This window comes from Nuphar pumila, chromosome 11 (genome assembly GCF_984573655.1).
Source record: "Nuphar pumila chromosome 11, dmNupPumi1.hap1.1, whole genome shotgun sequence".
Classification (NCBI taxonomy): domain Eukaryota; kingdom Viridiplantae; phylum Streptophyta; class Magnoliopsida; order Nymphaeales; family Nymphaeaceae; genus Nuphar; species Nuphar pumila.
This window is the reverse complement of record NC_143259.1, coordinates 21,448,769-21,463,434: the sequence shown is the minus strand read 5'-3', so window position 1 is coordinate 21,463,434 and position 14,666 is coordinate 21,448,769. Positions and strand designations below refer to the sequence as shown.

General features: G+C 47.0%; 1 protein-coding gene across 3 annotated transcripts in view; it reads right to left on the bottom strand.

Moving 5' to 3' along the window:
- Positions 1 to 14,666, bottom strand: part of LOC149822172 (pleckstrin homology (PH) domain-containing protein) — a 348,671-nt gene that overhangs the window by 107,432 nt on the left and 226,573 nt on the right. For all 3 annotated transcript variants that reach the window (XM_089980112.1, XM_089980113.1, XM_089980114.1), the window contains exon 34: positions 2,452 to 2,555. In XM_089980112.1, coding sequence (XP_089836238.1) covers positions 2,452 to 2,555 — 104 coding nt within the window. The remainder of the gene's footprint in view (positions 1 to 2,451; positions 2,556 to 14,666) is intronic.

Sequence of the window (14,666 nt, the reverse complement as noted above, 5' to 3'; positions counted from 1 at the left end):
AGACCAATCTGAGGGTTCATTATGCCATGTATCTTAAAATACCTTGGTTGACTGACTGAATTCTATCCTAAGAGGACGACCGGTGGTTGAGAGAGCAAGCCCCCAAAGGCTCAGTAGGGGTGCATCCAACTTCTGCAGAATTGTTAGGCTATCTAGTGCAGCCTCTTTCCCCTAACCTCCGATGACTGGGGAAGCCGAGTCTTTTGCCCGTAAATAGTCATTAATGGCCTGTCCATCGGAGTTGGTACCCTTCATCCTCTCTCTTGGCGAAGCTGAGTCGAATTGAGCGCGACGAGGGTTTCTTAACTGCCGCCTCATTCTTCATGCCTTGGTCCATTAGACCCAAATGAGCATCTTGCCTGTGAAGGCGCCTGAGACCCTTTAGGTGTATTCTAAATCAGTATCATTGCACGATCGAGGCCTAATCTGTCTCGTAGTACTCATTGCACCGTTCCCACTATATTAGCGCTGCAATAGTACCAAAAACCAAACATTTTCCCAAACTCAGGAAACAGCAGCCCTTCATGCAATGAGGGTCTTGTCTCCAGTTAGGAAAACCAGTATCTCATTTCTTAACTCACTGTAGAGTTCGAACGTTGGTACTTGCGCTCTTACGCAAGACTAAGCTCTGTTGTCGAACCCTACCAATCCACGGCAGGGTTAAGACTACGACATTAAAAAGACGAGTGACATGTAAATGTATGAAATAGCAGAAGCAACAACAAATGAAATCAACAGGGACCAGGATCGCGAAACCGCGTCTTGGAAGTAAAAGACAAGAAAGAAAAGTGCAAAAAGAAAAGCCTTGGCACATATAGCGCGACGACAACGAAAAGTAAAGTACAGAAGGGAAACGGGACCAGGATCGCGAAACCGCGTCCTGGAAGTAAAAGACAGTAAAGAAAAGTACACTAAAAGAAAAAACTTGACACATATAGCGTGACGACAACGATAAGTAAAGTGCAGGAAAGGACGTATATATATACTATATGTAAATATTTTAATTTATTAGTTAAGTCCTTTGTTTTTAGCAGTTCATTGTTTCTGTTCCTTTTTACGCAAACCCCTACCTAGGAAGGGTGCGAGATTCTATACGCTTGCGAGCGTAAGTGATCACTGTCTCGGGCCGCGTAGCACGAGAAGGCTCTGTGGTGCAACCTGTAAAGTCAAAAGGGTCAATATGCCATAATACCACAAGGAACGAGTCCGGTAAGACCTGCAGTGGTACTGGACCCCAAAAAATAGAGGAGGCAGGGAGCTCAGCTCCCTGCACAAGAAGGATAGAGGAAGCAAGGCAAGGGAGGGAGTAGAGACTCCCTGCCAAAACCACCTCAAAAGGCAACAGGGCAGGGGCAGAACCCCCTCCTGACGGGAAGCAAAAAGGAGAGCAGGGGAAGCTTCACCCCTTGCTGGAAAGCACAAGGCAGGGGGGGCAAACCCCCTGCCGAGGAGCATAGGAAGGCAGGGGCCTCACCCCCTTGCCAGAAAACGCAAGGCAGGGGGGCGAAACCCCCTGCCGCAACATATAAGAAGGCAGGGGGGCTCGCCCCCTGCTGGGAAGACATAGGAAGGCAGGGGCTCGCCCCCTGCCTGAGAACATAAGGCAGGGGGCGAGCCCCCTGTTGGAGAACATGAGACGGCAGGGGACTCCTTGATTCAAGATTTGATGTTTGATATTTACATGCATCAATGATGGGCTATAGGAACTTCTTTGTAATTTCTGTGGATAGTTCAGTGCTCTTTTGGTATTTATTATATTTTTGACATTTGTATTGGCATTAGATTTACATGTAACAGGTTATCTAAACAAGGCCATTTCTGTTCTTTTTAACCCCTTTTGTATATCCCTTATAATGGGTGAACAGTAACACCCGATAGCATAGGACGTCAAACTGAGAGAGCCTAATACAAGAAAAATTTTCATTGCTTACACACTTGTTCAATGTTCCTTTCCATGCCTTTTCCTACTTTCTACATGAAATACATGCAAATTCCATGGATTCAACAGGTACATGCTATAATTAGGTCGTAGTTCTGCAAAGCTCTTATTATTGAATATGTACACAGGCACACTATGCAAACATAATGCAATTAAAACAACAGGTAGGTCACCACTTAAAATTTTGAGAAAGAAAAGCAGTACCAAGAACAAAGAACTAGACAAAATGCCAAAATGCAAAAGTGATCTGGAATAAAACACCACAATCATAAGAGAAGATGATAAGAAAAGTATCCTACAATGCATATTTTTAGCATCTTGTACTCATAAACTAAGTCCCAAAAACTACATCTTATGCAGTTTCGGTAGTAAAAACCATATGAAGCCCCAAATTCAAATACTTTATGAAGATGTGCACAACTGTTCACACACTTTGAACAAGTTAGAAACTAAAATCCATCATGGAATTTAAATAATATATGCAGGATTTATTAAAAATTACTGAAACTGACCTGCTGAATACGTCCAATTGCATGTGTAACAGCTTAGTAGGGAGTGTTGAAGATTCTTCAATGTCTTTTGATGTGGTGTAGAATGTGAGTTCTGGACCAATAGCCTAAGGAAATTTTTTCCAAAATTACATGAATCTAGACAATAAAAGGTATAAAGAAACAGCCAAAAGAGCAGTTCCATATTTGAAAACTTGAGCAAAAGGAAAAAACAATCACTGAAGAATTTCAGACTTAAAAGAAGCAAAGGTCATAAACGAGGGTGTAACACTGCAAATAGCAAGTGCCATTCCAGAAATCAATCCTCTTTTCTCTCTTGGGGTGTTCAGAAGTTAGATACATAGTATGGTAGGGTTCAGCCCTTTTTTTTTCTATTCTTACTTTTCCCTGGGCCAAAATTTTCCTACATAAACGTTTGAAGTAGCCAAGTAGGTGTATATATGTTAGCACCTGTGTAAGAATAAAAATGTAGGCACACAAATAAAGGCATGCCATAATACTTAACGCAGGTTAGATGTGCCTAGTCGAAACACAATGATTTAACCAATGTTTACAATGAGATGAACTGTTCAACAGAAAATTAGAAAAAAGAGTTATGCTTAGACTGAATGAAGGTACTTGCACTGTCTGTTAACCTAAACATATAGGTTTACACATGTATTTCTGTACATATATAGTTAGGGGTATTTTTATCTTTTTACATGTAAATCTGAATATTATGTATTTTTTATTTTTCTTTATTTTTATTTTTTATTTCTAATAATGTAATTGTTCCCAAGCCATACGGGCTTTTTGGGAATTAGATAGAGTCGTTGGGACCCTACCAGACCCTACCCAACGGCTAGATTTCTAGCTGTTGGGTAGGCCCCAATGGCTCCCTAGGAGCCCTCTTGTGTATATAAAGGGATTTACCCACTCTCATTTTATGCTTTCCTCTAAGGGTTGTTCCATAATAAGATTCATTATTATGTGTGTTCTCAGCCCTTAAGTGGCTCATTCTTGTGTTTTCTTATATTGACCCATAAAAGGTCATATTCTCAAAGTGTTCGCATGCTCATAAGTGGAATACTAAAGCATATACATCAGTTTGTGACATGGTATCAGAGCAGTATGTGACATGGTATCAGAGCAGTATCGACTCCTTGGTGATATTCAACTCTTTCTCAAGCATATTTGAAGTGGGGTGAAAATCGGATCTTGCTTGGGGAAGTGTGCCTAGCAATATTTTTTTAAAGATTGGTCATTTCATGAATGCATAGAGACATTGGTGCTTCAAAAGGAGTTGAAAGTTGCTACAAGTATTTATTCTTCTTCCTCTCCCTACTCTCTTGCTTTATATTCTTTGGTTTCATGGTTGACAAAGAAGCGGCGAGAGTAGTCCCAATCAAATTTGATGGAAAGAACTATAATTTATGGGCTATCGCCATTAAAAAAAATTTTATTGGTAAAGAATTGTGAGAGTATGTTGAAGGTTCCGCAATTGGACCACAACTTATTCTCACAAAATCCATTAAAGAAAAGAATGAAACTGTAACACCCTAAAATTTCATAACTTGACAAGCAAAGTTTTTCTGAGGGAATTCCATAAAAGCTTGAACTCGGATGTTCTGAAAACCCTTCAAAAAATATCTTTATATTTTGAAAATCAAGTTTTGCAAATCCCATGCACGTTAGCTCGACAATCCAAACATGACCACGGCGAAAAATAACAGACAGTTAAAAAGAGTACTAAATTCTTAATAAAAAGTAACAGTACAAGGAAAATCAACAGGGAGGCCCAGCTCCCAGTTAAAACAAAAACCCAAAACTCAAACCTCAAAACCCTGCAACGACAGCCAGAAGTCTGGAAAGAAAAGTATAGCATCGAGTCACGTCGCATGCACCGTTGACTGCCTGTCGCCGCTACTTATTACCTGCCCATAAAATGGGTCAGTCTCGCAAAAAACTAGTAGGAGTGTAAAAATAACAAGAACAACTAGCAGGTGCATACCACAACAACAACAATGAGAAATGATATATTGCACAAGAAACTCACCAGTATGCTAGCACGTAATATCACAAGTATGCAAAAACAACAGCTGAAGGGTGAGCATGCTTAATTTGGTTATCACTTGTTAACCGGCCATGTGGGTACGTACATGGCACACGAGCCGAAACAGTCGAGACCAATCCGAGGGTTTATTATGCCATGTATCTTAAAATACCTCGATTGACTGACTGAATCCTATCCTAAGGGGACGACTGGTGGTCGAGAGAGCAAGCCCCCAAAGGCCCAGTAGGGATGCATCCAACTTCTGCAAAAGTGTTAGGCGATCTAGTGCAACCTCTTTCTCCTAACCTCCGATGACTGGGGAAGCCGAGTCTTTTGCCCGTAAATAGCCATTAATGGTTTGTCCATCGGAGTTGGTACCCTTCGTCCTATCTCTTGGCGAAGCTAGGTCGAATCGAGCGCGATGGGGGTTTCTTAACCGCCGCCTCATTTTTCATGTCCTGGTCCATTAGACCCAAACGAGCATCTAGACAATGAAGAAGCCTGAGACCCTTTAGGTGTACTCTAAATCATTATCATTGCACGATCGAGGCCTAATCTGCCTCGTAGTACTCAATGCATCGTGTCAACTATATTAGCGCTGCAATAGTACCAAAAACCAAACGTTTGCCCAAACTCAGAAAACAACAGTCGTTCGTGCAACGAAGCTCTTGTCTCGAGTTAGGAAAACCAATATCTCATTTCGTAACTCACTGCAGAGTTCGAACGTTTGATAATTGCGCTCTTACGCTAGGCTAAGCTCTGCTATCGAACCCTGCCAATCCACAACAGGGTTGAGACTACGACATTAACAAGGAGAGTGACATATATATATATATATATATATATATATATGTATGAAATAGCAGAAGCAACAACAAATGAAATCAACAGAGACCATGATCGCGAAACCGTGTCCTGAAAGTAAAAGACAAGAAAGAAAAGTGCAAAAAGAGAAGCCTTGGCACATATAGTGCAACGACAACGAAAAGTAAAATACAGAAGGGAAACGGGACCAGGATCGCGAAACCGCGTCCTGGAAGTAAAAGACAATAAAGAAAGGTACACTAAAAGGAAAGCCTTGGCACATATAATGTGACGGCAACGATAAGTAAAGTGTAGGAAAGGACGTACATATATATTATATGTAAATATTTTAATTTATTAGTTAAGTCCTTTGTTTTTAGCAATTCATTGTTCCTGTTCCTTTTTACGCAAACCCCTACCTAGAAGGGGTGCGAGGGTCTATACGCTTGCGAGCGTAAGTGATCACTGTCACGGGCCACGTAGCACGAGAAGGCTCCATGGTGCAACCTGCAAAGCTAACAAGGTCAATATGTCATGATACCACGAGGAACAAGTCCGGTAAGACCTGTATTGGTACCGGACCCCAAGCTCCCTGCACAAGAAGGACAGAGGCAACAAGGCAAGGGAGGCAGCAGAGACTCCTGCCAAACCCACCTTAACAGGAAACAGAGCAAGGGGAGCGCAACCTCCTGCTGAAAACGAAACAAGAAGAAAGCAAGGGGGTTCGCCCCCTGCTGAGAGGCTGTAGGAGGCAGGAGGAGCTTCGCCCCCTGCCGGCAAAATACGGGAGGCAGGGGGCAGAACCCCTCGTCGGGAAGCAATAGGAGAGTAAAGGGAGCTACGCCCCCTGCTGGAAAGCACAAGGCAGGGGGGGCAAACCCCCTTGCCGAGGAACACAGGAAGGCAGGGGCCTCGCCCCCTTGCCAGAAAACGCAAGGCAGGGGGCGAAGCCCCCTACCGAGAAACATAAGATGGCAGGGGCTCGCCCCCTGCCGGAAAACACAAGGCAAGGGGGTGAAACCCCCTGCCGAAAAACATAAGAAGGCAGGGGGATCGCCCCTTGCCAAAAAAACATAGGAAGGCAGGGGCTCGCCCCCTACCGGAGAACATAAGAAGGCAGGGGGCTCGCCCCCTGCCGGAAAACACAAGGCATGGGGTGACCCCCCCTGCCGGAAAACGCAAGAAGGCAGAAGGCTCACTTCCTGTCGGAAAATACAAGAAGGTAGGGGGCTCGTTCACTGCAGGGAAACACAAGGCATGGGGGCAAAACCCCCTGCCGGAAAACACCAGAAGGCAGGGGCTCGCCCCCTGCCGAAAAACAAGGCAGTGGGGTGAAACCCCGCTGCCGGAATTCCCCCCCTCTTGCAGAGGCCGCAGGCGGAGGGGTTCACTCCCCCCTCTCATGCAGGAAAACAGGAAGATGAGGGAGAGGGGGACTCACCTGGAGGTCACCAGCGGAGGCAGACGGCGCCGGGCAGCGGGTGTTGGCGATGGCGAGTGGCAGCGACGACGAGAAGGAGGGGGAGACGGAGAAATAGGGAAATCGGGGGAGCCGAGAGGGGGGGGGGGGAAGGGGCGTCGGGGAGGGGAAAGCATTTGATGCTTCCCCCCCTCCCCCTTGCTCCATTTATAAGTAGCAAAGGGGGCGGGCGCCGCTCGGTAGGCCCTTACGGCCTACTGATAGCCTTCCTCTATAGGGGGCTCGGATCCGGATCCGACCCTGGTCCGAAATAAAAAAGTTTTTCCTGGGTTTTACAAAAACCATTAAGGAAGAAGTTCTCAAATGAGAAGAAAAAGAAAAGACACATATGGGTTATAAGATAGTCTTGAAAGAATGAAAAATTGCCCAAGCCACGGTACTTTCCCTCTTTATGGGAAGTATAAACAAAGATACATGTGAGACCATTTTGGAATTTGAGAAAGCCAATGAAGCATGGCTCTTTATTAAACAAACATATACTCAATGCGATATTGCATTCAGATGACAAGATACACAATTGTAAACAAGGTAGCAAGAGTGTTAGAAAGTACTTTGGCTCTTTGAAGAAGTTATGGAATCAAATGGCTAAGAGCCCATTTGAGAAACTGTAATAACCAGGAAAAAAAATCTAATCATTTCGGATCCGGATCCGAGCCCCATAAAGGGAGGGATATCGGTAGGTCGTAAGGGCCTACCGAGCGGCGCCTGTCCTCCTTTTTTTTGCTTATAAATGAAGCAGGCGGGAGGGGGGGGGGGGGGGGGGGAAGCATCGAATGCTCTCCCCGACGCCCTTTTTCCCCCTCTCGGCTCCCCCGATTTCCCTCTTTCTCTGTCTCCCCTTCCTTCTCACTGTCGCTGCCACCCGACACCCGCTACCCACCTGTCTGGCACCGTCTGCCTCTGCCGGCGACCTCCAGGTGAGTCCCCCCTCTCCCTCGTCTTCCTGTTTCCCGCATGAGACGGAGGAGCGAACCCCTCCGACTGCAGCCTCGGCAGGAGGGGTGGTGGCTTCCAGCAGGGGGGTTTCGCCCCCACTGCCTTGCGATTTCCGGCAGGGGGCGAGCCCCCCTTGCCTTGTGCTTTCCGGCAGGGGGCGAGCCCCCTACCTTGCGTTTTTTAGCAGGGGGTTTCGCCCACCTGCCTTGTGCTTTTGGCAAGGGGTTTCGGCCCCCTGCCTTGCGCTTTCGGGCAGGGGGCTTTCGGGCAGGGGGGTTCGGACACCTGCCTTGCGCTTTTCGGCAGGCGGGCGAGCCCCCCTGCCTTGTGTTTTTGGCAGGGGGTTTCGTCCCCCTGCCTTGCGCTTTCCGACAGGGGGCTAGGCCCCTTGTCTTGTGCCTTCCGACAGGGGGCTAGGCCCCTTGTCTTGTGCCTTCCGACAGGGGGCTAGGGCCCCTGCCTTGTGTTTTCTAGCAGGGGACAAGCCCCCTGCCCTCTTATGTTTTCCGGAAGGGGACGAGGCCCCTGCCTTCTTGGGTTTTCTAGCAGGGGGTTTCACCCCCCCTGCCATATGTTTTCAGGCAGGGGGCGAGCCCCTGCCTTCCTATGCCTTCCCGGCAGCGGGCGAGCCCCCTACCGTCTTATGTATTGCGGCAGGGGGTTTCACCCCCTGCCTTGCGTTTTCTAGCAAGGGGGCAAGGCCCCTGCCTTTCTGTGCTCCTCAACAGGGGGCTTTACCCCATGCCTTGTGCTTTCCAGCAGGGGGCAAAGCTCCCCCTGCTCTCCTTTTTGCTTCCCGTAAGGAGGGGGTTCTGTCCCCTGCCCTGTTTCCTTTTGAGGTGGTTTTGGCAGGGAGCCTCTGCTCCCTCCCTTGCCTTGCTGCCAATATCCTTCTTGTGCAGAGAGCTGAGCTCCCTGCCTCCTATAGTTTTTGGGGTCCGGTACCACTGCAGGTCTTACCAGACCCGTTCCTCGTGGTATTATGGCATATTGACCCTTTTGACTTTGCAGGTTGCACCACAAAGCCTTCTCGTGCTACGCGGCCCGAGACAGTGATCACTTACGCTCGCAAGCGTATAGACCCTCGCACCCCTTCTAGGTAGGGGTTTGCGTAAAAAGGAACAGAAACAAAGAACTACTAAAAACAAAGGACTAAACCAATAAATTAAAACATTTACATATAGTATATATGTACGTCCTTTCCTGCACTTTACTTTTCCTGCACTTTATTTATCGTTGCCGTCGCGCTATATGTGTCAAGGCTTTCCTTATTTTTTTGTACCTTTCTTTTTTGTCTTTTACTTCCAGGACGCGGTTTCGCGATCCTAATCCCGTTTCCTTTCTGTACTTTACTTTTTGTTGTCGTCGCGCTATATGTGCCAAGGCTTTCTTTTGCACTTTCCTTTCTTGTCTTTTATTTTCCGAACGTGGTTTCGTGATCCTGGTCCCTGTTGATTTCATTTGTTGTTGTTTCTGCTATTTCATACATGTATATGTCACTCTTCTTTTTATTGTCGTAGTCTCAACCCTGTCGTGGATTGGTAGGGTTCGACAACAGAGCTTAGTCTTGTGTAAGAGCGCAAGTATCAATGTTCGAACTCTGCAGTGAGTTATGAAACGAGATACTGGTTTTCCTAACTCGAGACAAGACCCTCGTTGCATGAAGGGCTGCTGTTTCCTGAGTTTGGGCAAACGTTTGTTTTTTTTTGTACTATTTCGACGCTAATATGGTTGGCATGGTGCAATGAGTACTACGAGGCAGATTAGGCCTCGATCGTGCAATGATACTGATTTAGAATACACCTAAAGGGTCTCAGGCGCCTTCACAGGCAAGATGCTCATTTGGGTCTAATGGACTAGGGCATGAAGAATGAGGCGGCGGTTAAGAAACCCCCGTCGCGCTCAATTTGACTTAGCTTCACCAAGAGAGAGGACGAGGGATACCAACTCCGATGGACAGGCCATTAATGGCTATTTACGGGCAAAAGACTCGGCTTCCCCAGTCATCGGAGGTTAGGGGAAAGAGGCTGCACTAGATAGCCTAATAATTCTGCAAAAGTTGGATGCATCCCTACTGAGCCTTTGGGGGCTTGCTCTCTCGACCACTGGTCGTCCCCTTAGGATAGGATTCAGTCAGTCAACCGAAGTATTTTAAGATACATGGCATAATAAACCCTCGGATTGGTCTCGACTGTTTCGGCTCGTGTGCCATGTACGTACCCACATGGTCGGTTAATAAGTGATAACCAAATGAAGCATGCTCACCCTTCAGTTGTTGTTTTTGCATACTTGTGATATTACGTGCTAGCATACTGGTGAGTTTCCTGTGCAGTATATCATTTCTCATTGTTGTTGTTGTGGTATGCTTAACTGCTTTACCTGCTAGTTGTTCCTGTTTTTTTTACACTCCTAGTTTTTCGCGAGAGTGACCCATTTTATGGGCAGGTGATGAGTAGCGGCGACAGACAGTCAACGGTGCATGGAACGTGGCTCGAGGCTATACTTTTCGTTCCAGACTTCCGGCTGTCGTTGCAGGGTTTTGACTTTTGGGTTTTTATTTTAATCTGGGGGCTGGGCCTCCTGTTGATTTTCCGTGTACAGTAACTTTTTATTAAGAATGTAGTACTCTTTTCAGCTGTCTGCTATTTATCGGCGTGGTCATGTTTGGATTGCCGAGCTAACATGCCTTGGATTGATTTTCAAAATAGAAAGATATTTTTTGAAGGGTTTTCAGAACAACAGAGTTCAATCTTTCAGGGAATTCCCTCATAAAACTTCAATTGTCAAGTTAAGAAAATTTGGGGCGTTACAAATTGGTATCAGAGCCAGGTTATGAAGAGTAAAGTCTCGACTACCGAGCATCCTGTGGCACTGTGAGTACCTTATTTTTTGTGCCAGTTGTAAGATGGACGCATCCGGTAACCCTACTAGTAGTCCTGGCGGGTCCTCGCGTACAGCGCGCACTCACATTTCTTCGGAGGGTGGCCCCTCTTCGAGTCAGGGTCGACCCGAGGGATTTGCGACCGAGTTTGGGTCCTGTCGCTCTCCGTTGCCCGTTTTCACGGATGAGTGCTGCACACCGCTACCTTTGGCCTTCCAGGTTCAATTAGCGACAGTTTGGGCCGAGGTTTTTTCACGGGTAGGCGGGCGGGTGCCTTCCTTCATCCAGGTTCATCAGTGGGTTGTTGTGGTGGATTCTGGGGAGCCTAACCCTCAGGAGGCGGAGTATAGTTGCGATCGTTGCGGCGTGCTCGGGCACTTCTCAGATCAGTGCCTTTGTCAGATTGAGCCTTTAGTCGCTCAGGGTTCAGTCGATCCTGTTCCTTCAGCCTCTGCCACTGTGGCCTTCCCCACCCCAACAAACACGGGGGCGTCTCCTCCTCCACCGCCTCAGGTAGAGGCAGCAGTTTTAGGCAAGATCCCAACTCCGTCAGAGCTTCCTACGCCAGCCTCTATAATGCCGATTATTGTGCTCGAGTCCCCGACCATTTATGTTTCGGACTCGGATGTGTCGTATTCTCCAGAATACATGCCTGCTACTCCTCTTTACGGTGAATACCCTTCGGAGGATGACGATGATCTCCCATTCACCCCTAAGCGCAGATTTAGACGCACAGAGAATAAAAGGGAATATCTCCGTAAGTTCTCTGGTCCCGCCTGAAGGGAGTCTTGGATGTTAAGAGTTGGTCTGGGTCTATATACTTTTTGTACTAGACTACTCTCATTTTGATGTTTTTGTATCGGCATTGCCGAATATTCTAGATACTTTGTACAAAAAGGAAAGATGAAATATAATTAAATATGTTGCTTGTTGTTTTAGTCATAAGGTTAACTTAGTTCGTTGTATTATTTTCAAGGATAAGGAGAAGTTCGAACGAAGATTCCGCCGACGAATGGTCTAAGCAAAGGGGATTCATGATGGATACCCTCAACACTTTGGCCGAGGCGATCAAAAGTCAAGTCGCCACACAAAGAGAGCGTGTTCCTACAACTTTGGGGGTCACTTACGAGAAGTTTTTAAAGATAGACCCTCCAACTTTCTCCGACAAGGTGAATCTCGACGCCGCAGCGCAGTGGATCCAAGAAATCGAAAGGGTGTTTCTGGTCCTTTCGGTTTCCGATGAAAAGAAGACTTTATTTGGGTCCTTACGATTGAAGGACAATGCTAGAGTTTGGTGGGACGCGACTCAGAAAAGGCACTTCTCAGATGCAGAGGTCATCCCATGGGACGCTTTTAGGTGTGTGTTTTTCAAAAATTACTTTCCTCCTCATGTGAGGGAAAAGACAACAACAACAACAACAACAACAACTACGCCTTCATCCCAAAACAATTGGGGTCAGCGATATGAACCAAAAAAGAAATTCATTTTGGGTCTTCCACATGAATCCTTTTCCTCCAATCATTTCTATCCAACGCCATGTCCTCGGTGAGGTTCAAAGCATTCATATCCTTTCCTATCATCTCCATCCAAGTCTTCCTAGGCCTACCCCGACCTCTTTTAACTAATATATTTTCCCATTTCTCCAACCTTCTAACTGGAGCATCATTAGGCCTTCGCCGAATATGTCCAAACCACCGTAAACGATTCTCTCGCATCTTATTTTCAATGGGTGCAACACCTACCTTCTTACGTATCTCTTCGTTCCGAATCTTATCTTTTATTGTATTTCCACACATCCATCTAAGCATCCGCATCTCAGCTACACTCATTTTTTGAATATGATGTCTCTTGGCAGCCCAACATTCCGTACCATATAGTAAAGCGGGTCTAATAGTCGTCCTATAAAACTTTCCCTTCAACCGCAATGGCATTCTACGATCGCACAGCATGTGAGGGAAAAGAAAAAGGTGAAATTCTTAGAGCTGTGTCAAGGCAGCTTATCGTTGGGCGATTACATCGCCACGTTTCAGCAATTGGAACAGTACTGCCCTACTCTTTTTTATAGTGAACACGAGCAAGCAGGCAAATTTGTTCGTGGCCTAAAGGAAGGACTCAGGTACCGGGTCTTTTCAAGCATGCCCCTGACCTTCTCAGCAGCAGTTGAAGCAGCGGCCCTCTTAAACGAGGATTAGGAACGTTCTAGAGCGGCACAGGTTAAAAAGCCACATGTATCTAGAGGTGACCAGAAGAAAGCACAGTCTCATGGTCAGGTGCGGCGATCACCTTTTCCCATTAAGTTCGAAGGAGGGAAGCAACAAGGACCACCTGCAAAGAGGCAACGCCAGCAGAACCGCCCACCGCCTCGACGACCCGCAGGGAATGGATGCGCTAGGTGCAAGGGATCTCATATCGGACAACCATGCCCCTTGGATACGGGGGGTTGTTTATATTGCAGTAAGATGGGTCACTACGCTCGTAATTGTCGCAAAAAGGTGGTCGATGAATTCAGGCAGTCGGGTGGAGTACCTCAGCCTCCTCATCAGCAACAAAAACAACTGACGTACCAGCAACAACAGCAACCGCAGAGCAGCGGAGTGAAGAAAGTCCCAGGGCGAGTCTACGCCACTACCGTCGAGCAGTTGACCAAGGGAGGACTCGTACAAGGTACTCTCTTAGTTGTCGGCCATGCTGCTTTCGTTCTTTTTTATTGTGGTGCTACGCACACCTTTATTTCAGCAAAATTTGCGGCCCAGTTGCAATCGCCTGTTCTGCGCTTGCATACAACTTTAAAAGTATATAATCCGTTGGGGGAGAACGCTAGTTGTGCGACGTTTATCGCTGATCTCGATGTGGTGATATCGGATCGTCTTTTGCCGGAGTACGCCATCTTGATGAATATGTCAGAATTTGACCTCATCTTGGGGATGGAATGGCTGTCCCAGCATCATGCCAAGATCGTTTGTCGCCAGGGCAAGATCACCCTCTCCCCTCCGGATTCTCAGAAGGTGGAATTTCGAATTCCTCGACCCATGCGAGCAAGCCAAATGATTTCAACCCTAAAGGCTCGTAGCTTCATTCGCAAGGGCTGTCCAAATTTCCTCATCAGCGTCGTTAAGTCAGACCCTACGACTGCGCTTATTGATACCCTAGACGTGGTTAGTGAGTTTTCGGATATCTTTTCCCAGAAGTTGTCTGGCATTCCTCCGCCTCGTGGGGTGGAGTTTGGCATCGAATTGTTGCCTGAAACTAGGGGTGGCAATCGGGTCGGGTTGGCGGGTCGGGTTGGCGTGTCAGCATACCTCAACCCGAACCCGACCCGTTTATTAAACGGGTCAGCTGTGGCAAACACGAACCCGCCAACCCATTTAATAAATGGGTTGGGTCGGGTAAATGGGTTTTCAGGTTGGCGGGTCAGGTTGGCGGGTTGACGGATCGGGTTGGCAGGCAGGCAGGTTGACGGGTCGGGTTGGCGGTCGGGTTGGCAGGTTGACCCACCCGCCTAACCCGTTTATTAAACGGGTCAGCCGGGTTGGCGGGTTGGCATACCCCCAACCCGAACCCGACCTGTTTAATAAACAGGTTACACGGGTCGACCCGTTTATTAAACGGGTTGGCTTAAGCCCAACCCGAACCCGCCTAAGAGGCGGGTTGGCGGGTCGTGTCAGAAATTGCCACCCCTACCTGAAACTGCCGCCATATTGGATGGCACCTGCCGAGCTCGAAGAACTCAAAAGGCAGTTACAGGAGCTTTTAGATCAGGGATTCATTCGTCCAAGCGTATCACCCTGGGGAGCTCCTATACTCTTCGTGAAGAAGGATGAAATCTTGAGGTTGTGCATAGATTATAGAATGTTCAACCAGGTGACGATTAAAAATAATTACCCTTTGTCGCGTATTGAAGACCTTTTTGACCAGTTGCAGAAGGCCAAGATCTTCTCCAAGATCGATACGAGATCCGGGTATCATCAACTCAGGATCAAGGACAATGATATCTTCAAAACAGCTTTTCGCACCCGGTATGGGTATTATGAGTTTACAGTTATGCCCTTCGGTCTTACGAATGCTCCTGTTGCATTCATGGACC